General features: G+C 34.2%; 1 protein-coding gene across 6 annotated transcripts in view; it reads left to right on the forward strand.

Moving 5' to 3' along the window:
- CCSER1 (coiled-coil serine rich protein 1) overlaps positions 1-27720 on the forward strand; it is a 695877-nt gene that overhangs the window by 416814 nt on the left and 251343 nt on the right. For all 6 annotated transcript variants that reach the window (XM_084516947.1, XM_084516950.1, XM_084516951.1 and 3 more), the window contains one exon: positions 8182-8265. In XM_084516947.1, coding sequence (XP_084373073.1) covers positions 8182-8265 — 84 coding nt within the window. The remainder of the gene's footprint in view (positions 1-8181; positions 8266-27720) is intronic.

The raw sequence follows: 27720 nt of genomic DNA on the forward strand, positions 1-27720 counted from the left end.
TCTAAAACTTTCATTTGATTCCAAGGAGTATGAGGCAGAACAATTTAAAGCATAAATGTGAACTCAACATAAAAATAACAGAAATAGTGCCTCATTTTCAAGCCAATAGCAGAAGACTGCAATGTGTTGAGGGGAGAGTTCAGCTCAGTGCCCTTTGTAGTGTTGGATTTGGAAGGAACTTAGGTATTGATTTGCTTTCAGTGGAGGCAGGATCTGATTTGGATTCATCTTCTTCAATTTAGAGAAATGAGGCTTTGCCTACAGCATTATTCAGTGTGTATGAAGAACTGTATTTATGGGCATGCCGATAAAGACATTTTTATGAAAACATGGCAGTTAGCAGATATTTTTACTTCTTGGTCTAAATGGTTTTATCATGCTGCTTGGCAGAATGAAATTGAGATGTGCTTGTATTTCAATTGTGAATGAAATTATGTCTGTAGAGGGCTATAAGTCTTCTGGGTAATCTTTGACATAAATCAGTCAATATATATATTACATATTTAAGGTTATTTGCATGTAAGAGTATGAAAGGTTTTGATGATTTAATACTACAGCAAAAAATTCAATATGAATGGGACATTTTTCCCTGATGATAGTAAGAGTTGACAGGAGAATACTCTATTCCTCAACTTAATGTTTATAATTTATTCAGAACTCTTCTATACTGCTTTAAGGAAAATAAATAAATATATGTATATGCATTTATATATAAATCTCCCTTCAGTCCTTTATGAACTATATGTTAGTAGTATGGACTGAAAATCGTCCAAACCTATTTTATTTCATTTCCGATTTAGAAGCTTGTCATTCATTTTCTTTTGCGTGAACTTTGGTATATCTAATGTAAATATGTAATAAGCAAAGCCAACATACTAAAACAAACAAAACAAAAAATAAAATCAACACCCTGATTATAAAAGTTGTATCAAATTCATAAATGGCATGAGGTCTTTCAGTGGGTGTGCAAGGCTGAAAGGTAATTGTGTAACACAGCATTCTTGGCAAATAAGGCTATTGTAAAAAAGAGGTAAATACATGATCTGCATTTGTTTCCACATAAGTGGATACACCAGCAGTACTGGAGGTTCAAATCTGAGGAATGAGTCTTGCAGTGTGAGCTGAAGATAAGTGAGAATAAAATGGAATAATATAGAGTTAGTAATCTCTCTTACTAGTTACTCATTCAAGATAGCTGAAGAAAGTGAAATAAGAATGTCTAACTACTAACTCTTGCCCATTACCTATTGCTTCATTCTTCATCACAGAAAAATGATAGATGGACATAAGGTGACTGTTTTGTTTGTTTGTTTGTTTTAAAGGCTTTTAATCTGACTTAGTTATGGGACCAATTACTAGAAACTGACACAGAAAATACATCTGGTTTGGTTATGAATGAATATTAAAATACGGGGAAGAGGAGACCTGATATTTTGAGATTTTAAGTTAAGTTTGTGACTTTGATTCTAGGTTTGTGAAGGGGTACACAACTGATTTTTTTCCCCTTTCTACAGAAAATATAGAAGACAGGGATTTTCTATATATCTGGTCCCTTAAGAGTTACTCAAAACAATTATTTGGAAAGGAATATGAAACAAAATAGAAAATGCAATTGTGTGAATGGATGTGTTTACCCCCTGCTTGAGTGCTTCAGATGACCCAGGTCTAGTGAATAATACAGTATAACTAGAAAAGGTGGATCACAGTTTTTGATCAGGGATACAGGGTGGCTATTATAAGAAGTGAGGTTATATAGACAGCAATTCCTGAGCTTGAAACAGATGACAAAAGTTGTGCAGTTAAACTGTAGTCATATAAAACCAAGGGAGACATGGGGAACATGAATAAGAAATACTCATTTTCTTATGACGGAAACAATGACATTGTTCAGCAGCAGCTTTGAAACCAAAGGAAAACTTGGGGTTTGGGTTTTCTTATTATGGTTTGTCTGTTTTCGTGAATGTATGATTTATTTAGAGTGTATTACCAAAAGAGGTATGGTACTGTGAAGAAGCATGCTAGCTCAGGAAGAGCCAGAAGGAGAGAGTAAATGGAGTGGTTATATCAGGAAAAATACATTATAGGCAGTTACACATTTCTACTCCTGGCTGCTGTTCATGATTTCTGGTGGTTGGATGTATCTTGAGCTTGACCTGGTATGATCATTCAGTTTTATGTTTTGCAGTTTATTAATCAAATTGCATTCCTTTAAACTCCATGCTGTTTATTTTCACTGCTGCAGAGAGTAAAATTCAGCTGAAGCAAAAATAGCATTAATTTGCTCAATCTGTAATTCACAGTTCACCGACAATTGGATCACTGTGAAGAAAACATTGTTTATTTAGCTCCATATTCATAAATATCTGAGTCTAAAGTAGCATTGCCTGCATAGTCTTTTCGATTGTTACCTTCATAGTAAAATACCAATTCAATTCTAGTATTCAAATTAATGTATATATCCTAAATTCTTCCAGTAAAATATTTGATCGCATATTCTTTGTAACTGTACTTAAGTAGAATATAATAGAGAATCACAGAATGCTTTATGACTGTTAATAACCCTTATTTATCATTTTTGGGTGCACCTCAGACTCCATTTGATTTCATGATCAGTAAATGAAATGTAGAGCTGCTTATATAGAAGAGTCATTTGAATGCTGTTGTTGCATTAAAAGATGATGTACAAAACAACATTTGTTTCTGATACGACCACATCATCCAAATGTTTTCATTCCAAAACTTCTGAAATGATTTTTTATTTATTTATTTTTTTTTTCCCATCCTGGACAAGGAAAGATACACCATAGTGAGACTGCTAGTATTGAGCCAGGGTGGCCTCAGGGGATCACTTCAAGTTGTTGTGTTCTGCTTTAACGGGAATTCCTGAGGTGTGGACTTGCCTTTAGCCTTTCGCTGTGCCTGAGCAACAGCTGGTACAGCCATGTGAAGGGAGAAACAGGCGAGTAAGTATGGCCATGGCCTGCTATGAGTTGTCAGGACTCCTGCCAAGACTAACTGCCCTGGCACTGAGTGCCAAAATAAAAAACAAGCCAAAGAAGCACATTCAATGTGCTTTGCATATGTGAAGAATTGCAGCCAGACAATTCATTCCTCTCTTAGAGGGACTGAAAGGAATTGATATGACAGATATAAATGGATACAATGCATAGAGCTAGAGTGAATTAGAAAGGAAAAAATAAAATAACACTTGAAAATGAACTGTATATGTACATAGATATCATGATATAAATACACTCTGGTGTAAATATATGTAGGGGCCATCTCAAAGGTGGACCTTTTGAAATGTCTTCAACAAATAATACAGTCTCAGGTTCTCTGCTTCATGACACTTAAATAATCTTTAAAAAAAAAAAAAAAAAAAAAAAAAAAACAGCAATAAACAACAACAACAACAAAAAACAATAAACAATTGCAACCAATAAAACAATTACCTGAGGGGATGGGACAGGACTTTTTTGATACCACAAACTGCAATATCCAGAACTCTACTTACTAGACTAATCCCAAAAAAACATTTTATTTTTTCTTGTTAATAAAACAACATCTTGACATGCTACATGTTAAAACAAGTAGGATCTCAGTTTCTAAATACAACATGGTACTTTTCTACAAATTTCAGGTAAGATCTTCAAAAGTAATTGCTGCTTTTCAGATGCAAAGTATAAAGTGGACCATAAGACATCCCTAACCCTGTACATAATCTAGACTCCTATACTGCTGTCATAAAAATCCTCTTAATGTTAAAGTAACCAGTGTTTTCTCTGAATGGTCTTGATAGTTATTCAGAAACACTGAATTTGCTGTATGAGTCTGCTGCATAACTTAGAAGAAGCTTCAGTTGTCACGGCCTTTATGTAGCTTTCTGGACCTGGCACTCAGTTCTAAATTTCTTAGTTTGGATTGTTCCACTTAGGATGATATTTTTTTTAAGAAACTACAAGCTAAGCAGTTGTTAATTTTTTGTATGACCCTAAGTTGGTTAAGTTTCTACTTAGCTGAAATATAGCACATTTATCAAATGATTTTTATAATATTCTAATTTTATGGAGCTATTTTGGCAGCATATTCATTTTATATCGAAGTCAGATTGCATTACATTTATCTTCCATAATACTTGTTTAGTTCTGTTTATAGCACTTTGTGATTTCCACAAGTACAATATGCCCATTGGCTCCTAAGAATGAAGAGGTATAAAGTTTTCAAAATGGAAATTATTTTGCTTTCTGGCACTTATGTATAACCTACTGCAGCTGTCTTCACACGTGCAGTACAGTTTGTCATCCTGTGACCTGATCTGATGAGAAACAAGTTTGCTATTATGTTTAGCAGTTTTCCAGATGGACAGAATTAAACTAAAATAGGAGAATGCTAGCACTGAGACATACCAATTGCTGTCATAAAGTAAGACTGAAAATAAGTGAAAGGCTGATAATCTGAAGAGGTAAAAAGATGGTGATTTGAAGAGCATCCTGACCATAATCACATACAATTACAACAGTAGATCCATACTGAATATAAACTAAATCCTGGATTTTTTATTTTTTTTAACAGTATCAGAGAATGTAATCAAAAAATACGACTGATGCTCTTCTGAGAAGATTTTGCTTTTGTGTGTGTGTGTGTGTGTGTGTGTGTGTGTGTGTGTGTGAAGTATACTTGGAAGCCAGTTCTGTAAGAGCTGAGAAGCTGAGAGCTGAAATTTAGACTAAAAACTTTTTTTTTTCTTTGATTACCTTAATTTAACAAAAGAAAATAGTTTGAAGACAAAGCACTTCATTTACAGAGCATGCTGTGTCCCCTACAGTCTAACAGTACTTTTTCAGAACCAGCTGTTAATTGACTTCGCTTTTTATCACGTATTTGCAGTTTTGGAAAAGTCTCTGTTATGAACATGCTTACTATATGGGAGAGCAGATATCTTATCCTTTTTTTTTTTCTTTTTTTTCTTTTTTTTTTTCTCAAAATAGTATAAAGAAAATTTATAAAAGTAAAGAGAATAAGATTATAGTATGTAATACTGTTTTTAATATGTAGTACATAATTTATTAAACTCAATAAAATATCCTCAAAAGCCTAAAATGTAGTGAGACAGTTTATGAACACATGCATGGAATATATGATGAAATGATTTGAAATGGTAACTAATATTTTCGTGTCATCCACATTCTCATTGGTCTGGAATTCTTGATAAAATATACAGTTCTAAAATCTTTTTGCAGAAAGGTAAGAAACTACAGTGTCCAGGGATGTTGATATAGTAAATGCTAAGAAATGGTAACTGTTACTTAGCAGAATTTTAAATGTTTGATCTCTTAATTGATTCTGGTTGGCACTTGAACTAAGGTATACTTATATGTAAATTTGTTATTCTCTTAGGCTCTATAAATACTATAAGGGATGCTATGAGGTGAGAAATATTTTGCATACATTATCATAATTAGCATTATAATAACCAGCATTATAGGCAAGATTATTTTTCTAAACATAGGAATACATGGACATCTTTATTCAGACATCTTGTATGTCTGAATAAAGTCTGAATGATATAGTCCTACAGTACTCATTTTTTATATATATTTTATATATACATATATTTTAATACTCTACTGTATTGGGGGAGATATTTCTTTTGACTTCATAACAACGGCATAGACTGATAATGCAGTGGTTGCACTCTCTGCTAACAACAGATGATCCTTTCCAAGTCCATTCCTCTGTAATGTCTGCTTTTGTGACAGTTCTTTAGAAGGGTACTCTGGTTCTTAGGTAGTTTAATTTTTACAATAAATTCCTATTGGAGTGTGTCTTTTATTCCTCATTCACTTTGAGAAGCTTTCCTCAACAAATGTGTTGGCCTTTCCTTGACTGCCTTGTGATGTACTGCAGTTTCACAGTGGATAATGAAATATTACCAGAGAGTAAAGGTAATCTGTTTCCAAATTCACACAATTTGATATGCATTGCTGCTTGCCCTCTAGACTAATAAATAATGCAGCATTCTACCAGCTTTTCATGCTGCCAAATGTTGCAAATATATGTTATTTTGTTGGTATCCTCCATACAATCCTTCATTGAAATATTTTATGGTCCTTATACAGAATGTGATTGTGGAGCCTTCTCTTCTTTTCTAGCTCTCAGAAGTTGCTTTCTGGAAGAACTGTAGTCTTGGCAACAGATAGTTGGTTCCATTGCGTTTTGTTCTTCTGTTACTAATACATTCAGACAGATATATGGGATACTGAAATTACCCAAGCCTTTCTGCAATCTGCTCTACTTTTTTTCTCTTTTATTCCTGGATGATACTGTGTTTCTTGTATTCCTGTTGTCAGTTGGTATTATAGTAGGAATGTCTTCAAAATATAATAGATACATAGAAGCACCAAGCAGCATTTTTCTTCTCTTTTGTCTTACATTTTGAGAACGAATGATGCATACAAAAATACTGTGCAGCCAAATAGGATTACAAAATCCTGATTCTACACTCTGTTCAATAAGAAAGAGCTCTTAGCTTCTTGCAAACCCTGTGTGGTGTGGATTGTTTATTAGTACTTATTTTACTAAACAGTGACATAAAAATCTGGGAATTGCTAGCGCTTGCCTTTTATTAGCCAGTTCTGGGTAACTTGCATACATATGCAAATTGATGTACAGCAAATTGCAAGGAATTCTTTTCTGAGATGCTTGGGTGGCAGATGAAATACCTGTTTTGTTGACAATGATTCTGCAGTTAAGATGTTTGTGGTCAGGAATCTGGGTACAAAGCAGGGTTAAGTGGTGTTTTTTAAATCAATATATATTTGCCCTTCAGTTGTCAAGAAGCAATATATGTTAGAATTTCCCAACCTCACTTGACACAGGGATCACCAGCCAGACATGCCATGCCACATATATATAAAAATATATATACCTGTATATATTTTTCCCCATTAAGCCTACTCTTTATTGAGAACTACTGAGACAACACTTTTGTTACCATTTTTATGTTTATTGTGTGCTCTTGACAATGTTATGCATTTAAACTGGAGTACTCTTAAACTAAGGACAGAACTGTGGTGTGTGTGTGTATATATATATTTATGTATATATACATACATGTATGTTTGTATATATATACACACGCATATGTTAGTTCCCAGAAGTTTTCTTTGGCTTATGGCTTGCTTTTGTTTTGTTTTGATTTGGCAAAAATAATAGAAACCAGCAAATTTCATAAATGTTTTAAATAAGTCTTTGAACTAGAAAGGTATAAGGATGCAGTTCTCCATTTATAGTTGTAAGACCAATTATTATGATATATATGTATTTTTTTGGACTGGTTAGTTTGTTGGGTTTTTAGTCTTCAACACTTCAGAAATTTAATTTGGGTTTCTCCTCTTGGGTGTTTACTAGAACAACACACAAAAATGTGATAGACATTTCTTCTCCAAAGGTGTTTAGATTTGCATGAATTCTCAAAATTGCCTGGAGATTTTTTGCAAGCTGCAAAAACTGCAGACTGCAATGGAATTGTTTGCAGACTGCCTCATGGATCTGGATTTGGCTACAGTTTAGCTACTAGGTTCATTTTCATGCACATCAAATTGAGGTGTTGTCAGTGGTTATATCACTAAGTACTAAGTGGAAAATGTTTTTTTTTCTCTGCTCATCTAATATCAGAATTGCTGTTGTTTTGAATGATGTGGGGGAAAAAAAGAGGTATGCATGAGAAGGGAGCTTTACTTTTCCTGTGCATGTCTTCTTTAATTTCTTTTTTGCCCTCTTCAAGATCATAAACTCCACAATAATGCTTCAGAAATGATACTTCTCTAATGTTTTTTTGTATGAGAAAAATTATGACATTTTGTAGATATTCCTTAACTGAAAGGGAATGACCTGATGGGATCTTCAATAAAAAGGGCTTCGAATAATCAGAAAATAATGAAATGGACTTCTGTGCAGGGAACTATTCACATTTTTGTGTAATGTCTTTGGATGCTTTAATTTGTTTATGCTACAACTTTAGAATGTGTTATTGAAAATACAACAGATGACAAAGGAGAATTGAGTTTCATTACTTGAATGTAATCATCTCACACTATGTGAATCATCTCAGCCTTTTCTTGTCAAGACCAAGTAAAAGCATTAAACCTATTATAACATCTCTTTTAATATTTTTTGTAGGATGGAATTAAAGATGAATGTTCGGTGCTGAAGTTGCAGCTGAAGGAGAGAGACGAACTCATAGCCCAACTTCGTGAAGAGTTGGTAAGTGGGAGAACTATTATTATTATTTTATTTTTTTAAGTTCATTTGTCTGATAATGTTATTCAAGACCAGAAACAAAAGAAATACAATTTCACACCAGCTGCAAAATAACTAGCTTAAGGCTATGTTAACTATTCAGATTAACACTGTGAGAGCACTGACTGAATGGTTTTAGGGACTTGACAGCCTCTGAATTGGCTACTATCTAGATGCACTGCTAGTAGAAGTTTCTTTTAAAAGATTATATTGACAGTTGTCTTACAGTATCATAGTATTAAAGTTGTCTTAGAGTATTAGTGGCAGAGAAGTAGCACAGTACTGTATGCATATGCCAGAAATCTTGAAGGGTCTAGCACATTTCCTGGTAAATTATGAATACTAACGGAATAATGAGCTGTTTCATGTCTACAAGACTGTCCGGTAGATTTGTTTTTTTCCAGCTTAAGTAGATGTATTTTTAATTTAAATAAAATAATGAATTCTTATGCTTGCTGATCTTATACGAGCTACCAAGTACTAACACTTTAAGTACTAACACTTCGAGTACTAACACTTTAAGATGAGGCAGAATAGCCTTAAGTGGCTGAGTGAGGTAAAACAGAAGCTGCCCCTATGGCCCTCTGCTACCAAAACCTTGCCACGTAAACCCACTACACAATGTCAGGCTCAAACAAGAGGTCAGAAATTCTAGCCCTGTGACTGTGGCAAAGTTGCACTGCATCTTTTAAATACTAACAAAAAGTAATATGTTTTTACATCAGCACAAACAACTAAGTTTAGCATTGAGTAATATAATGCTGCTAAAGAATGAAAGATTCCTTTGTTATAGTAACATCTGCAAAATAAATACAGGTCATCAATATTCTTTGTTTCATATTTGGCTACATTAAAAAATGATGTATTATGCAATTATTATCTAAAATTAAATGACAAAATGAGACATTGGAAACATCAAGCTTCTTCACAGTCTTGGAGCATTAATTTTATATCAGCCTAGCTCAAAACATATGCTATTAACTGGTCAACAACTTTGTCAGTTTTAAATTATCCCATGTTGATACAGTGAGCTGTAGTTACCTGTTGCTGTATCTGTTGTCAAAGTTCACCTGTGTATATTGCCAGTTGTGGAAAAAAGGTCCATAGGGGTTTCAGTTCTTCTGAAGGCATAAGAGACAGAAAAGTTTGTCTGCCTAGGGTCATGAAATAAGGATTTCCTTGAGTAAAAGTGATTATGATGTATTTAATCTATGTTTAACAGACTTCAGTTTTGACACTTTAGGGTTTAAAAAATAAAACAAAAAAATGGAGAGTACAAGTGAGAGTCTTGAGACCACATTTAGTGATTTGAAATGTAATTTTGAAAGGATTCAACATATCTCATTTGCTGCTATTAAATAAAGCATGATTGGGAGATAAAGCTACATTTAAGGTTTATACTCTACTTTAAGATGAAATAAAATAAAACAGTGTAAGAGATGTCCAGAGAATTGGAGGGAGAAAGGAATTTTTTTGTGTCAGATGCATAATCATGGAGTCAGCATCTTGGCTTTGGCCGTCTGTGTATTTATTTATTTATTTTCAATTTCTCCTGCAATCCTATGTATCTGCAAAAGGTTGGGGGTTTTATTTGTGAAGGCGTGTGGGTTTTTTTGTCCCCTCTTACCAGTTGTAAGAGCTGCCAGAATTTTCTAGAGCAGCTAGAATTTAAATGACAGACTAGTATAAAAGCTCACTAAAAACACACTTAGAGCTTGTGCCAAAACTTAACATTTTTGGCAATCTTCTGGATCAAAGTGACTATTGCTTTGTCAGCATCTGTGGAATCACTACACTAAAGTCTACTTACTTGTTGAAGGACTTCAGAAATCAAACAGGGGAGGCACCCAGTCAGCTTAGGCTTCTTTAATGTTAAGCGGTTCCGGAGCAGCTCTTTCCAACATAGTTTTGATTTTAAGCATCCAAAAAGTCTCACTGTCCAAAAAGTCTGTACTTATAGTTATCGCCAAGTGTGTCCCTGATCATAGAATCATAAAGGTTGGAAAAGACCTTCAAGATCATCTGGTCCAACCATCACACTACTACCTGCTAAACCATTTCCTAAGCAAGCCTGTATGAGGCTAAGAATGCATCTTGAAGTCCTCTGAAAAGCAGCAGAGGACTTCAGTTTGCTTTGGGGCTTTTTGTGGGGCTGGGTAGGGTAAGCCCCAGCTGCTCATCCCAGATTCACCTTCCACCCTGTGGCACACCTGCAAGGCTCAATAACCCACTTTGGGCATCATACGGTTGTCACAATCCCCTATTTGCATTTCTCTGCTTTCCCAAGAGGAGCCTTCTGCAGTTTGCTCCTTGTTACTGAGGTGCCTGAAGCAGCTATAAATTCTTTTTGCTATAAAATTCTGATAAAAATATTTTCTTTGCTTATATAAAATTTGCCAAAAGATGCTTTAATGTTCTGTAAATCCCACAGTGATTTATATGTTTGTAAAATGGTCAGTATTAGTATGTCTAGACAAAAAATAGAATGGAAATTATTGGCTGATAAAATTGTACATTTTCATTTGTCTACAGTATGTTTCTGGCATGGCAACTGGTGGTTAACTATCATTTTTATCCTTGTATTTAGAGTTCAGAACACTGTCATTCTGAATATGGAAATTTAAAAGTTGTAAAAACAACAACCTGCTATAGTAGATAAGTCATAGTTCTTCAAATGCTTTGTTTTCTTTTAAGGATAATTTTGCACTGTAGCTCTTATTAACCAAAAGTGTCTTTGTGTCTTTGATGAAATAAATATATGTAGGCAGAGCAGTGGAATTGCTTCCTCTGTTCTCATATTATGTCCTTAAAAATACTTGCTTCAGGAGCTGGAGGAGAGTGGCCTCCAACATGTCTGGCACCCAAAACTGCTCTAAAGCTCCTAGAAGATGGTGAACTTAAAATTTGGGTTCAGAGCTTTGGCTTTCTCTCAGTGCTGTACTCATTGGTGAAAATGACCTCTTATCCAGAAGATCAAAGAAATTGAGTTCATCGTGTAGGTTCATGACAAGGAGTTATTTACTTGCACTTTCTTTTTTTTCCTTTTACCTAAAATATACAAACCAAATGGAAGTCTCTGTTTCCATTGGGCACAGGAAAATGTGTGAAACATCAGCTGTTTCCCATTCATCTCTACATTAAATATGCATCTCTCTATATATATTTTTTTAAAAAATAAATCTTTCTTCCTGGTTTGGTTTGATAACTTAGAACTACTTCAAATAGAAAATATTTTCATGGTATAGTGACAAAAATAACTGAGTGCTGCCTACAGTAATATTTATTTTACCGTTGTCATTGGTACAGAAACATTAACACTGAAAAATGACTGCTAACATCATTATCCTTTCACCCTTAATGTCCTTGTGTAACTTGAGTCATGCATGTTGTCCCATTGAAATAAAAAATGTAGTGGGGCAGTTTGTGTGAATTCTGAGTAGAGCAAGAGGCAAAGTCAAGTCAGGTAATGAATCTTTTTTATAGCTCAGCAGTTGGAGGTAGTTTTCTGCTGTGGAGTTGCCTCTTTATCAAATGCTTGTTTTTTTGTGGCTCCTTATCAAATGTAAAAAGGAGTTTTTTACATTTATGGACTAGCTAGGCACAGTGATAGCTAATTGAGCTTTACCTTAAACTGTAGAGATTAATGCTTTAGTTCCATGTACTGTAGAATCACCAAAACAAAACATGTATTTTTTTCTTTTATCTTTGCAAATTGTAAACAAGTTCAGTCTTCATGTCTAAAATCTATGTTAAGCCATGTGTGTGTTTTTTTGAATCATAGAATCATAGATGTTGTTTGTTTTGTTCTGTCTTTGTGTTTGTGTGTTGTTTTTTTATTATTATTATTATTGTTGTTGATTTGTTTTGCTTTTCCTAAATATAACTTGTATAATCCTGAAGTGCAGAATGATGACAAACTTAGTTCTTTTCTGTGGTCTGATTTCAATAATGGGCAATTAGTCAGTTGCTGTGGTTTTGAAGGATCCTAAATATGACTTATCCAAGTTTGAAGTGTTACAGAAAGCCTGAGATGCACTTGAATACTCTTGACAAATGGTTTTTGAAGGACACTGTGTTTAAGTGTAAAAATCACTTCAGAATATAGTTCTGCCAATATAGATGCATTGGAATGTGCAGTACTGGAATCACAACTTGTTTTGACAGGCTGAGAATGAGATTTGGCAAAATTAATGGAAATCAATTTGCAAAAAAAAAAAAAAAATGAACTCATGGTGAATACAATTTTTGGAATTGTTGGCAAAATGGAGAAATTTTGATTAGTTCAATCTATTTTATAAACTTAAAAATATACTCCTCAAATTTTAAAGAAGCAAGATAACCTTATTTGAAAAGAATAATTGTCCTTACGTATTAAAAAAAAGTGGCATTCTAGGTTCGTCTTTGTACTGGTTACCCACTCACTTTATGTTCTACTGGTTTGTAGTATTATTTCATGTTGGCTGTTTTCTGATGGGATATTACACATCCATGGGTGATTTACATAAGAACAGACAGTTGTAAAGTACTTTCAAATCTTCTTTCTTCCTCATATTTAGGAAATACTAGGAGCAGAACAGGAAGAGATTAGATGTATTTAAACGTTATTGAAGTGTCAGGCTTCTTTCCCCCTTTTTACAAGAGAATTAATTGTGTATATTCCGGAAAAGACTTATCTCTGCTGTAATTACTCTCTGAATCAGTTGTACAAGGCAGACGCAGAGTGTGAAAGTGGCAATATCCTATGACACACAATGGGGATTAGCCTCCAATTCTTTGTCTGTGGCAGTCCCTTCGATGAGAAGCTTCCAGTAAGATATGATCTTTAATATTCCTTGACACTTGAGAAGGCAATTCCGCATGTTAGTTTAAATCCTTATCACTAACAATTGTCATATTGTGGTGTTTGGCATAAATAAATGATTATGTCGTTTATGTAGAGTAGTGTCTTCCAGATATTGCTGAAATGCTGCTCCTGAAGTCATAAAAAGGATGTTGTAGAAATGAGCAAATCCGAAATACAAAAAGTTGTCCTAAGTCTCCCTTGAGACACAAAGCTTTTTGTTCCTTTAATAATAATGCACCACATATGCTTATCTTTGACACAGCATCCCTTGTAGACTGCCAGTGTTGAAACATGCAGCATTTTACTGATGGGCCTTTTAGTAAAAGCAGGCAAATATGACCTGACTTTACTCTGAGATCACTGAGATCTTCAGTTTTGGGTTTGTATAGGACAAAGTAACAAAGTAGGTCTCTGTTTCACTTCCTTTTTTTTTTTTTTTTTTTTTTTTTTTTTACCAATTTACATGAACCAGCTATCAAGAAAATACCAAGATATATTGCAATACATAGCTACTGGTTAATTTTAGGACAAACAGAAATGGCAGCTTCTTGGAGATGTGATGCTTTATATGTTGCAATCCATCATCTTTATGTATGCCTAAGAGGAATATGTTATGCTTTTAACTAACATATTTTTAGAGATTCAAATTTCACCTTGAATGAATGGTGAATATTAGATTATATTTCCTATGTAGCAACATGTTACTTTGTGCTTGTCTTATTCTACAACTATGTCACAATTGAACTAGAGTGTTACCTGGTGTCCTCCAAGCTCTGCAGGCTGAGCACGGGGAGCTGACTGGAACATTCCTCACCTAAGATTTGCAAAGGGAGTTTTGGTCCTGCAAAACAGGATTTGTACCAATACTTAGTGGGTAATTGAAATAAAGCTAAATCAATATAGCATTGTAAATACTAGAAATGAAAGATATGAGGAAGGCAGCAAAGCACCAGTGTCATTTTTGTATAGTTTTGGTCACTTAATCAAAATGTACAGCACACACATACTGTCTCTATTACTCAGTATGTTTCTTGGTAGTTACTTTCCACTCCAGAATAACTAATATTTTGACGCCAAGGGTACTAAAACCACAGAAATTTCCTGTTGCTTGAAATAGCCATATATTCCTGATATTAGATACATTCTCAAAGCATTACTTATTCGAGTTACATGAATGTTTACAAGATAGTTTTCTGTTAGTATCATCCATTGACATGCTGTTAAGTTATTTTTATATATAGGAGTGAAAAGAGAAGTAATGTTGCTTAAAAACAAATACATGTATGCTGGAAAGCTTGTTTTGCTTAAGATAAGCAGTTAAATTTGTATGTTAACAGCTTCTGTATGTTGCTAAAGGCATCTGTGTGACATGTTCTTACTGCAGCCATCTGATGTGGATGAGTTTCAGATTAATACATGCTTTATTCTCCGTGTTGCACAGAAATGCTTAATGAATCAGCTGGTACTGCCGTTTCTTTCAGTAACTAATTTTCTGTCTGAGGAAATATTTTTGCTTTTGAAGATGTAGGGTGTCTGTCTGTGCAATTCACTAGAGACCTAATATAAGAAACGGGTTTGTTTCTTCTTCAGTTATAAATTAGTGTCTTGTCCAGTTTTTCTTGCCATGCTGGGCGTGATTCATGGAAATGTCTGAGCATACAAATTGGTATAGCAAACATCACAAATGAAGAATGCTGTTTTTTAACAGCAAAAATATTACTTTGTTAAAGTTCTAGTGAAGTGCTGTAAGAGAACTGTGCTGTTTTCCTCCTCAATTTTTCTATAAATTAGCTGAATATTTTTTCCTTCACTCACAGTATATTCATGCATTTTAAGACTTAACGTATTTTAATGGACATATAAATGTCCGTTACATAATTTTATGTCCATAAATGAACACCCCTCTTCAAGTGCTCTGGTTTCTTTAAGACAAGTTCTGCAATGATTTTAAGCGGCATTAGAGCTGTAATATGTATGTGGAGTTTTACTGTAACTTTCACAGAAGGATATTACTGCTGCTTACCTGTTTGATCCATGTGAAGTGTTAACTATGAAATTAGGAAAAAATTTATGTTCTTTCTTCCAGTTTTTGGATAGGAAAACTGTTCTTTTCCTGGCTGCTTAAGGTTGATTTAATTTAGAGACCAGGAAGGATAGTAGGCAAGAGGATGAAATTTTCCAATGACATTTTCCAATGCTTGGCAGAAGTGAGTGAATGGAATAAAGTATTGTTGATTGACTGGATTTGAGCAGCTAATCAACACCTTAGATGTCCTGTGTTATTTTTGCTAGGATGGAAGAAAAGGATGCTGGTTTTACATATGTCCTGGAATTGGTGCTATATTTTTAGCACATTTTATATAAAATGTGATTTTCTTGTGCACAGTAGAAATCTGACAGTTTTTGTGTCAGAAAGAGGTAGGCTTTGGATGTAGTTCCAAGTCTCTTTCTTCCATCCAGCTCTTCTACGTTTGTGTTCTACATTTGCAATTTTAGGTCTTGTTTCTGCTATTTTGATTTCCTTCATCTTCCTTTGTCTTTTGAAATATTGTTCCCTCTTCCTTTCTATAAAAAACAATGCACAATGTACAATTATTTTGTCCCGTGCATATTTCATACACAGTTTGAGAAGGTGGACTTGATGCCTGTTTCCAGTTTCTGGTTCTACTATTTTCAAGCTCAGTATTCTGGCCAATGTTCAGCTGCAGTGCCTTTGGCACTGTCCCAGAAGGGGATGGATTCTGTGGCAAAGCATTTAAACTGGAGTTTTGGTGTGACAGACTATCCAAATGCTTTGGATGCCCCATCCCTGAAGGTGTTCAAGGCCAGGCTGGATGGGGTCTTGGCCAACCTGATCTAGTGGGTGGCATCCCTGCCTATGACAAGGGGGTTGGAATTAGATTATCTTTGGGGTCCCCTCCAACCCGAGCCATTCCATGATTCATCACCCTTCAGGAAGGAAGCATATTACAAGACTATACACAAAAACCTGACTAGACTCATACCAGAAAGTTAGCTTACAAATTGTACTTTCATTGATAAATTATTTTTAAAAATATATTACTTAAGTAATCTCCTTTCATATTTTAGTTTCTTTGATCATTTAACTAGATGAGCTGTTATACTCCTTTATACCTTGATTTAGAAGAAAATAAGGTAATATATGGTCATCATCAGAAAATCAAATTAAAGACAAAGATCTTACTAGCTTTTAACCACATACTACTTTTAAATCACAAGGAAAAGAAAATAAGTTACTGGTTAATACTAAATTGACTTAATCTCACACATTATACATTTATTTTATTTATTTATTTATTTTCCCCTGGGATATTAAATTCTGAGTATTTTCTCATTGGGTTGCTTTGGATACCTAATACAATAAAAAGCAATAAACTGGTGCTTACCAGTCTTTGTTCAGCACAGAATATAAAGTGATTTTTTTTTTTTTTTTTTCTGGAGCTATTGTTTATGAATTATTCAATATGTTTGAAATGTACTTAACATATTTCGGAGTTTTCTGGCAATAATGCATGACATTTGTCTTACGTTTCCCAATTTGACTTACAGATTATATTGTTTTTCTCAAAGGGAGCTCTCATGATTTACCAGAAGAGTAATAGAGTTAGCAGGCTGTATTATTTATCAGAATTCACTGACTATGGCCAGACTTTCTCACTGTGTTATTTGTGCTCCAGCTTACAAATGAATGTTTCACCAAACATTGCTAGTTGTGCAACAGTGTTCTGTCTCATTACAGTTTTGGAAAGAACAAGTGTATGTATTGTACTAATCCTGATGGTGATAAGAAGGAATAAATATACTGTTGTGTTGTGAACTTGTATCAGCATATTTGCTGTTTATCTGGAGGAGTTCAGGTTAATAGGCTGGAAAAATAAAAAATGGTGCAATTAAAGGATGATCTAAAGCAGTGGGAGAGCTCATTGTTGCTCAGCTGAGATGCATATTTATTATACTACTTGCAAAAGCAGAGCTATAGATTTTGAAGGAAGGGTTTTGTAAAGAGGATGGGGGATTTTTTATATTGTCAATAGGCCTATTTTCTAAGACCACTGCAAACATAGATGTACTCAGCTTACAGAACTTGCTATGCAAATGATCCTTACTAGCCACTGTGAGTAAGCAAGACTAGATCAGTTTCTGGCATTCCATGGAATTTATTTTTTTGCATCTTCTTTGATTTATGGAAATGGAATTCAGTTCCTAAGGGACAAAGATGTTTGCTTTTATCTCCCTTCAGTTCAGAATCACTAGAATGATGCCTTGCCTTCTATCCTGCAGTAGCTTGTTGAGACATCTTTACTAGTACTGTTTAATCTTTAATTGTCAAATCAGAGTTAGTAGCATGTGTGTGTTTCTTTTGATTTTTTGGCTCTTAAAATGTGGACCATTTTGCTTAGCCAGAAAATTTTAAGTAGTATCCAGCAAGAAGGCTTTTTTTCACATATATTGTTATTACTGAACTTTTTTTTTTTTTTAATCTTCTGATAAAAATACTAAGAATATTAAGGAAGTGAATATTCTTCACAAGTGAAGAATATTAAGGAAGTTTCCACCCCAGTTATTTTACATTTTGTTAGGATTTTCTCATCTATTTTTCATAGTTATATTAATTGTTGGAATATTTTTTGTGTTTTGTAGTGTTAGAGTCTTTGTACTTGTATACACTTACATGAGTAAATACAACATAGAATAATAACATTCCATAACCCTGTAGGCACTCAATGAAATGTTGTAGTTTCTACATTGTACTATAACTTTTAACTCCATTCTTCTCTTCAAACTACAGTTAACAAATATCCTCTCCATGGCAAAGCAAAAACCTATTAATTTTTCAGTGCAAGACTGAACATATATGAGACTGAAATCAGAGTTGATATACCCTTTTTCTGTGCAAAACTTCCATGTGAAATGAGAAGAGGAAGGAAAGCTCTCGTTTCCTCTCATGATTTATCTGTCAATAAGATCTATGTCTTTAGCTGATGCACAAAAGTGTAGCTACTTGATGTGCTGATGAGCCTTGCTGATTTACAGCATGTCCTGTCATGGAATGCCTAGAGGGGAGGAGTGTAAGTATCCATTTTGTAGAATAATAGAATGTTTCATTTACTTAATAACATGCTTTGATAGACAGGTATATTATTGTAATACTTGACATATAAAGATTGTTTGAAGCTTAGTTTGTTGTTTGTTAGATCAGATTGTGCACTTTAATTTAAGGAAGATTTGTGTACTGAACTGTAAACAGGGAAGCGCAAAAAGGCTAATGTTACCTAAGTTGCGTGTCTTCCTATGATTAGTGCTGTGACTTCCTGAAACATAAGCAAAAGAAAGAGGTTGTACGTCTAACAGCAGCCTGGAAAAAAAAAAAAAAAAAAAAAAAAAAAAAAAAAAAAAGGCTGACAGTGGCACCTGCCATCTCACATGCACAACTCCCCCCACCTTTATTTGTGTAGAAAATTAAAAAAAATCATTCTGAAGTGAAATAACAACAGTGTTCACATGGTAAAAATGAAGAAAGAATAGTATTATTTGGAAGGTTAGTAATCCTTCTTGTTCTGTGAAACTTTTTTGGTTTATGGTAACTGAAGTACATGATAGAAGCTATGAAATTACAATCACAAAATCAACCAGAATGATAGATGGCTGTTAGGGAAGATTTGAAAAAAAAAAAATGTGCTTGAATCCTAGAGAAACTTTCATTTCTGTTCACAGTCATCTGTTGGAGGTGATTATTACTGCCACTTTCACTGCAAGTGCTGTGAATCCTGTAATATTTTTGTCACCCAGAGGAATCAGAAGTGCATTAAAAAACATTTAAGCTCTAGCAAAACTTAGGTAGGAAATGTCTTCAGTGTTCTTTAGGCACTTGCATCAGCTTGCAAGTATGTTTCTGTTGTTCTGAAAAAATGTTTTATCAAGTCAGAATATGTGACTTTTGACAGAGGAGTTAGCAAAAACCTAAGTATAGTAGGTAATTTGTTTCTGAGAAAAGTAATTGGACACCCCTTTTATTGCTGACTTTCTTGATGATGGGATATTATAGTTGTATATATACTTCTGTATTATGTCTACCCAGGCATAGGGGAGATGAACGAGAATGAAAGAAAAAAAGAGTTTATGCTCTTTTGTATCTCTCACTTTTCATGGTCATCCAAACGAGTCTCACCCTGCCAAAACTGTATCATTATATTTATGAATTTGGTAGTCTACAATTTTACTGTCAAAGAAAGAAATATATGTATTTCCTCTTGGGGCAGATACAGTTAAACACCAAGAGCAAAGTGCAATTTTATACTTTAACAGACAGGGTGTTTTGTGTATATATACAGAATATATTGTAATGAGTACCCAGAGAGATATAAAGCTAGCTCAGTATGGAGAGATGTGCGACGTGGTGTCAAAGGGGTTTAAAACAGTACATTACCCTTTAAGCTTGAGAAGACAGAGTTCCAAATGATCATCTGAGATGCCCCTGCAGTCTATTTAACACAATTTTTTATTAATTTTTGTAAAAAAAAAAAAAAAAAAAAAAAAAAAAAAAAAAAAAAAAAGTATAGTTGAATATACCATGTCATTCAGACCATTCTTTTAAAATACCATTAAATATAATGGTATTATATTACACTTAAACCACTATATGAACTTCAATAGGGGTGAAAGCTCGGCAGCACTAGGCTTTTTGCGTGCAGTCCCACAAGGGTTTAGTACTTTTCTACAGCTGAATTCTAGAAGTGAAATTGATGTTTTATCTCCCTGCTGTCAAGATACATAGATTCTAAAAAATTTCTGTGCAACCCTTTATGTAGCAAATAATATTTATTGAGAAATATTTGTGGTTTTGTTTGTTGGGTTTTTGGAAGAGCTCATTTTCATTTCAAGTAGGACTAGGAAGAACTGATGGAGTATTGAGATTCTTCTGTAAGGCCATCCATTACACAACAAGCAATTTTTTTCTTAAATGAACTTTTCTTTTAGAACATCTGTGAGAGCAAGGTTAGCTTTTGAATTTGCTCAGATGGAAATCCAGAAGAGTACCTCCAGGTCGGAATGCAGATCTAGTGGTTTTAAGAACCTTTGATTTCACTTTTATGACTAAATTAACACACAGTTAACTTTCTGTTAAAATTGTCCTGAAGATCTCAAAAAGGGAAATATGTAGATTCAAACTTGTCTTGTTTCAGGACAGAAATAATTTATCAGTCAGAAATTGGGTTAAATTCAAATTAAAAAAAAAAAAAAATCTTTTTTTTTTTTTTTTTTTTAGTTTAAAGTTCTTTGAAATTTTCAGAATTAACTTCAACATCACTATTTATTTTTATTTTTTCTCAGTCTGTGCTAGTTCATTGATTAACGGTAAAATTCTGTGTTATTAGAACAGTAATTTGTAGCCTGATAAGTTGTCTGTATTGCTTATGTCATGAGTCTTTAAATGTTTGTTATGAGTCTCTCAATGTTTGTTTCTGTACTACAAAGTAGCATTTACCAGCATCAGAGCATTTTGCGCTCTACAGGTACCTTAAAGGAGGCTGTAGTGAGGTGGGGGTTGGCCTGTTCTCCCACGTGCCTAGTGACAGGACGAGGGGGAATGGGCTAAAGTTGCGCCAGGGGAGTTTTAGGTTAGATGTTAGGAAGAACTTCTTTACTGAAAGGGTTGTGAGGCATTGGAACAGGCTGCCCAGGGAAGTGGTGGAGTCACCATCCCTGGAAGTCTTTAAAAGACGTTTAGATGTAGAGCTTAGGGATATGGTTTAGTGGGGACTGTTAGCGTTAGGTCAGAGGTTGGACTAGGTGATCTTGAGGTCTCTTCCAACCTAGAAATTCTGTGAACTGTGATTCAGTATGAATGGATCTGAAATTTGTTAACAGCTGGTTCTGTTGATCCCGTATCCACCTGCAGTGTCCTGAGGGTTTACTCCTAAATCTCATCCTCTGGACTGGGCCCTCATTAAGAGTTGACGAGCACCAAGTGTGTTCCTCAAAAACATATTTTAATTCAGTTTTATCTGACAGGAGCTTAGTTCATATGCTGAGGGTCCATTAACTGGTATAAACCACATTGGGAGTTCTCATTTAATTGGGAATTTTTATTTTGAAACCCTGTCTGAACTCAAATGTCGATGTGCATACATCCCTTGGCTGGTTCAGATTTTGGTGACTTGTTTTGTGAACTAAATGGTATGGGTATGGTCTTACATTTGGAAGCATGTATCATAGAATAAAGTGAAAATGCACTTCTGTCAAAAGACTAAAAAATTATGATTTTTCTCCTGTGGCTATGATATGAATTGGATGTACTCAAATGCTTCTTAGATGAGCCACTTAGATATAGTCCCATATGGGGTTGGTTTTTGTTTTTAAGGTGAACTGAAATGGATTATTTGCATAACTTTATCACATGATGTATAAATTCAGTAAGCACTGAAAGTATTTTTCTCTTCTATATTTGAAGAAATAAAGGTTATAAAATGCTCTGTTGGTGTTCTAAAGTTTTCTTCTTTCTGTAAGAGGTGGTTGAAATTAACTCCATGTTTTGCCGCTTTTCATTGACTGTAAATCCCTGAAAGAAAAAAAAAAAAAAAGATAAATATTCCTTCCTTACAGCATCTAATCAGTTTATAAAAATTCAGCTAGTTGCATTATTCTTGCATTCATGCTATTGTGATATCATCAGTGTAGATCTAAGGAGAGAATGGGACCTTGAATATGGGGTGATAGCATAAAATTTTGCTGTTAATCAATGAACTAGCACAGAATTCATTCAATTCTCTCTGATTATTTCGGAATGATTCATCATATTAAAAACCTCAGTAGTTCTACAGTTTCCAACAGGAGATACCAGTCACTTCTAGAAGTTGATGACAAAAATTCTGTTTGATTAGGTCAGATTTTTCCTGTGTGATTACAGATACAAAGAAGAGAAATTTGCTGTGGAAAAGATTTATACTGCTATTTTGTGGTAATAATGGGGCTCTGCTCCCATTTAAACTCCATTTCATTCAAATAGCTCTGCGTTCTATCAGTATCAGTGTTGTTTCTCATTGTGCATTTCCTCTGTGTACATTGATTAAATAGATCTTCTGTATTTTGTTTTGTTTACATTTCTCAAAACTTGGAGCCAAATTCTGATTTCTGTGTTTATACTGAATGATGCTTAATTCCAAAAGTGATGCTGTGTGTAGAATAAATTACTGTTTAGTATAAATTGGAGAATACATATGTTCAGATCTTAAGCAGAAACAATAAATTAAACCAAGACCTTGAATAACCAAGCATTGCTTAGTTTTGATTGGGGATACTTATATTAGGGATTGGGACATGCAAGTGTAAATGCCATCTTCGGTCTTTGACTTGCTAACTGAGCAATCTCTTTAAGACCTGAATATACTGGTTCAACAGAGGGTCACCAAGATGGTTAATGGATTAGAGCACATATCCTGTGAGAAGAGCCTGAGAGAGCTGGGACTATTCAGCCTGGAGTAGAGAAAACTCACAGAGGATCTTATCAATGTGTATAAATTCCTGAAAGGGGGTGGGGGAAGAGGGGTGAAGAAGACAGAGCCAGGAACTTTTCAGTGGTGCCCTGTGCTAGGACAAGAAGCAATAGGCATGAACGGAAACACAAGAGCTTCTGTTTGAACATCGGGCAGCACTTCTTTACTGTACATTTGACAGAAAACTAGCAAAGGTTTCCCAGAGAGGTGGTGGAGTCAAAGTTTTGGTCTTCCTGCATGATTCACAGTTCTGAAATGGGAAGTCATGCTCTGGAGCATGGTCAAGGATTTAGCTTAACATTTTCTCAACCATTAGAAACATTTGATTATGAAGAAAATGAAATCACTTGTCTTAGGACACAGTTGTTCTGTTCATTACAAAATGCGGTGTCACTGGAAGACCTACGTATATTTTTTACACATAGACCTTAGTGATAGTCTTAGGAGGACATGTTTTGGGAAAGGCTTCAAAACACAGTCATTTCATTTCTTATGTGCTTTAAGAACACAGAAATATATTTGAAATACACATATGAGAATTCATATTAGCCTTTATAAAATTAAATGAAATAGGTTCAGTCTTCAAACTGTCATATTGTTATCATTTAAAGGTGATGGTGCTGGTGGGTTCATGTAGTTGTGAGTTATTTCTTTTTACAAAAGGTTAAGGAAAAAATAAAGTTTTCTCTCTGTTCACCATGTGTTGGATGCTGCTAACTCAATGGTATGTTTTCTCAATATTTAATTTTTCTTGAAACTGGCTATTTTAAAAATATTTAAATTATGCACATTTGAGTAAGCTGAACATACAGCACCTTGAAAGAATTGCAGATTTTCCAGCTTTTTTCTTACCTATGGCATGGGTTGGTAGCGCAAACTCGCTCCACATCTTAAACACTAAAAAGGAAAAAAGTATTCTTATTTTACAAGTAGAGAAAGAGAAATCTACTGAATTCTAGTGCTTTTATGCAGGCAGCTAGGGGTGAACAAGTAGCTGAAGAGTGTGGTTCTGTGGTGGAATTTGCTGAAGACTGGCTAGGGAACCAGATAAAATATTAAGTAATTGTTACAGGATTTATTTATTTATGTATTTATTTTTGCTGTGATACAGGATTACTAATTGCCAGCTCTTGAACTAGAAATATAGTTACAGAGGCATTATCATCATATATTGCTTTTCTCAGTCCTGTCCTTTGAAGTTGTTGTTTCAAATAGTATTTCACTGAAATTAAAAAACTTCTATGAAATCATGAATAGACTCTACGTTTTACTGAGAGGCTGAAAAAGATATCTCTGTAGCATATAATACCTAGCATTAAGTACTACCACAAGCAGGAAACTTATGATTTTTCAACTGACATTAAATGGGATATTGTTAATGACAATTGATATTAAATATATACAGTGGTACTGAATTACTGCAAAATGAGTTAGAGGGATAGAAAATTGTCTTCCCATTAAGTGACATTTTCCATTTAGCCACTTGTTACTAAGCAGAGCCGACTATCCTCACACTGTTCCAACAGTTAATTTAATGTGTAAAACATTAGAGTCTTATTTTTGAGATAATTTCATAAATGTTTGCTTTAATGCTCACAAATGCATTTATTTTTCTTTATTAGTGTAGAAAGCATTATAAAGAAATATTATTAAACTATAGCCATATCTGGAGATTACTGGAGATATTTATGACCAAACTCCACAAGTCAAAAGACCATGATTATGGAGTTAAAGAATAAAAACTGCATTAGACTGCAATGTTTAACTTCATGCTTGTACAGGTCTACTCATCTAGTACGGTGAACTAAAGTCCAAATTGATGTACCCTTAAACCCTTTGAGATGTGTTTTGCAATTCAGAGGGTATCGTTGCTTTGAAACTTTGTTGTGCTCCTACAGTTTCTCTTCTCTATAAAATTATTAAACTTAATTTTATATAACAGAAATCCTAATTTGGATCCATTTACCTTCAGTCAAAATCTCTTATGCCAGCAGAGCTTGCTTTTTGAGTGGAATGGTGTTCGCAGCAGAGTTCTTATTGCACTGTGAGTGTGCAGAAGTCTCTAAAGGATACTGGATCTACTGAGTACATCTGACTTCTACCTACAGCAGCAAACTAATATATGATGTAAAATTAACTGATGTTACTTTATATTCCAAGTATGCATAATATGCATACATGCAGGTTCTGTCAGCAAGGGCTGACTGCTTTTCTCATGGTACTGTGAGCTGTATCAATGTCAGCCACCCAAATTAACCAGTTGGCTTATTTATCAGTGTAAATGAAGTCATAGCAAAGGCCATGATGCACAGTATGCAGGTCCATCTGCTTCGGTAAAAAACTGCTTTCCTAACTAAAACACCATCTCTAAGGAACAGGTTAGTTAGCTGCTACTGAAAAGCTGCTGAACTCTTCACACTGTCTTGGATCTTCTATGTTCCTACTTCCAGACTGCAAATGGGATTTCAGGGGGAGATGATAACTAACAAAGCAAGCAAAAGAAGTAGAACATTTTAAAATTGGTTCTTTTCCCAATAATGTTACTGTTTTTTTGTGTATGAAGAGGAATTTCCTTGTTACAAGAAATTAGTCTGAATATATCACAGAATACAGGAATTAAATTCTTTATAGGAATTAAATTCTTATATAGGAATTAAATTCTTTCAGTGGCTATTTGCTGCCAGTTCAAAGAGGAAGAACATTTAGTAGCACTGGAAAAGAAGACATATTTTTAAGGATAGTTTTTGTGATAAAATGTCATAGCAGTTTAAGACCTTTTCACATACTCTGTGCAAAAAACTATTGTGGAAAAACTATGCATGGCAACTAATTTAGTTCATTTACAGTCAAATAAGGGAAAGAATATATTGGAAATCAAGGTATAGTTGATCAGTTGTTCAGATGTTTCTGTTTTATGGTTCTGAAGATGATATGTTTCATTCAAGGTATACAGCTTTTGTTAGTGTCTTTTGATATCAGCAAAAAATATTTTGGGTTATTCTGTGACTGTTAAGTATTTAATGCTATGAGGATCATTCTTGACTGTGGTTTGCAAAGATTAATGGTTTTTTTTTTTTTTTTTCCTTGTTTCAGCTCTTGGGAAACAAATTCTGAAATGAAATCTATTATAAAACTATACATTTTCTTATTTACTGAACAATATGAATACATGTAGCTCTTTTTAATCAAAATAAACACATTAATAATATTTTTTTTCCAGAAATGTTTAGAGTGGTTATACAAGCACCTGATGTTACTTTTGCCATTTTTTTTCCACAGAAGACTTGATTATTATTTATTTACCTTACTTCAATAGAGAGGGACTATCTGAGAGTAGACACTAGCTGTATTAGAGTGCAGATGTGCAGTAATGAACAGCCTCTATTCTCAGGAGCTGAAACATCAGAATTCAAAGTATTTTGGTCAAGGTGTGCTATATCTCTTTCAGTCACCATATTAAAGACTTACTAATTTTGGAAGTTTAATAAATTACCAAATAGTATCTGGAGCAAGGAATTAAATTTCATCAAACTGATTTTCTAGGGAGGTATTAAAACATGTCCTTATTATCTTATAGGGATAACAAGGTTACTGCAACGTGGGGAAGGGTAGTTTATGAAATTATGAATAAGACAGCAAATATATTTTGCCACTGAGAGGTAAGTAGAGAAACACAAGGAAGTTATCTAACAGGCGTGTTTCTGGATACTTAAATTTCTTACATCTCCGCAACTTTCATACTTTCTTGTAACTTAAAGAGAAATAACATTTTGACATTTTAGGTCTCATTATCCACATGGAGAAAGCAAAATAGCCTGCTTTGTAACATACAACAAAAAGCAAACGTTTTGTTGTATTGGCTTATTTCTCTTCCAAAAAGGAAGTACCTGCTTCCAAACACATTTGTCATGGAATGAAAATAAGACTTCTTTTTTTCATATTATAAGCTACATATAAAATACCAGATGAATAACTCAACACTATTTGTACACTGACATCTGTGAAATGACTATGTTAACCATATTCAACCAAAATAATCATATTCTCATTTAATGACTTTGGTGCTCTCTACTTTATCACAGAAATGTCAGAAATTATTGGAGTTTATTTTCAAAGAGCGTTACTGATATTGTAAGTATGTTAAAGCAACATCCAACGTCTAAGATAATGACAGAGTCGATTGTATGCAAAAACTCTTCTTTATAATAAACCAGATGTTAAGCTAAAACTGAAAACTAAGGAAGCTTATGAGCAGTCCCATACCTTTCTCTGGGTCATTTGCTACTGCAGCAAAGCACTTGAGCATTTCACGTGATTTAAATATGTACTGTGCTTTTCTTCTAATTTTAATTATGCGTAACCTTCCAATTAAACATATGTTTAAGTTCTTGGTCAGAAATAAGCCTTAGTTTCCCTGAAATTTCATTGTAAGCTATAGTGCCTGCTCCCTTCTAATGCTTGCACCTTTCTCAGTCAGATCATAAAACCAAAAGGATATAAGAACAATAACTTATAAAAATCTGAGAACAGTCATCATTTGGTTCAACTGAAAGGTTGGTCTCATACAGTGTCCCGTCTCCACTAGCAGTCAGTAGCAGATACCTTGGGAAAGACAGTAAGAAAGGACAAATACTGCACTGTTGCTTTTTGCATTTTTCTAATGACTGAATACTGTCAATGCGAGTATAATGGAAAACTGATACAACAATAGTAAATACTGTGTACTCTTGTATCAAAGAGCTGATCCAGCTCATTGTGTGGCCATGTAAGTGCTAGATGGGATGTAAGAGATGCAGTGTAAATGAACAGTTGTACATTGGGGGTTTGGGAGAGAAGAGTAAGGACAGACAAGGATGCCTCATAGGGTGATGTGGAACTCATCCATCACTCTAACATAAACATCAGATTTCTAAGTAATAATAAACTGTCTCTTTTCACTGACATGCAGAGCAGTGCTACTCTTTTATATCAGTATGACATAGATATCTATAGGTTGCCAATCTTTCTAAAATTTGTATTCAGACAAGTCATATATCAAGATTCTTCTCCTATGGTTAAGAG

This window comes from Aythya ferina (genome assembly GCF_964211825.1).
Source record: "Aythya ferina genome assembly, chromosome: 4".
NCBI lineage: Eukaryota > Metazoa > Chordata > Aves > Anseriformes > Anatidae > Aythya > Aythya ferina.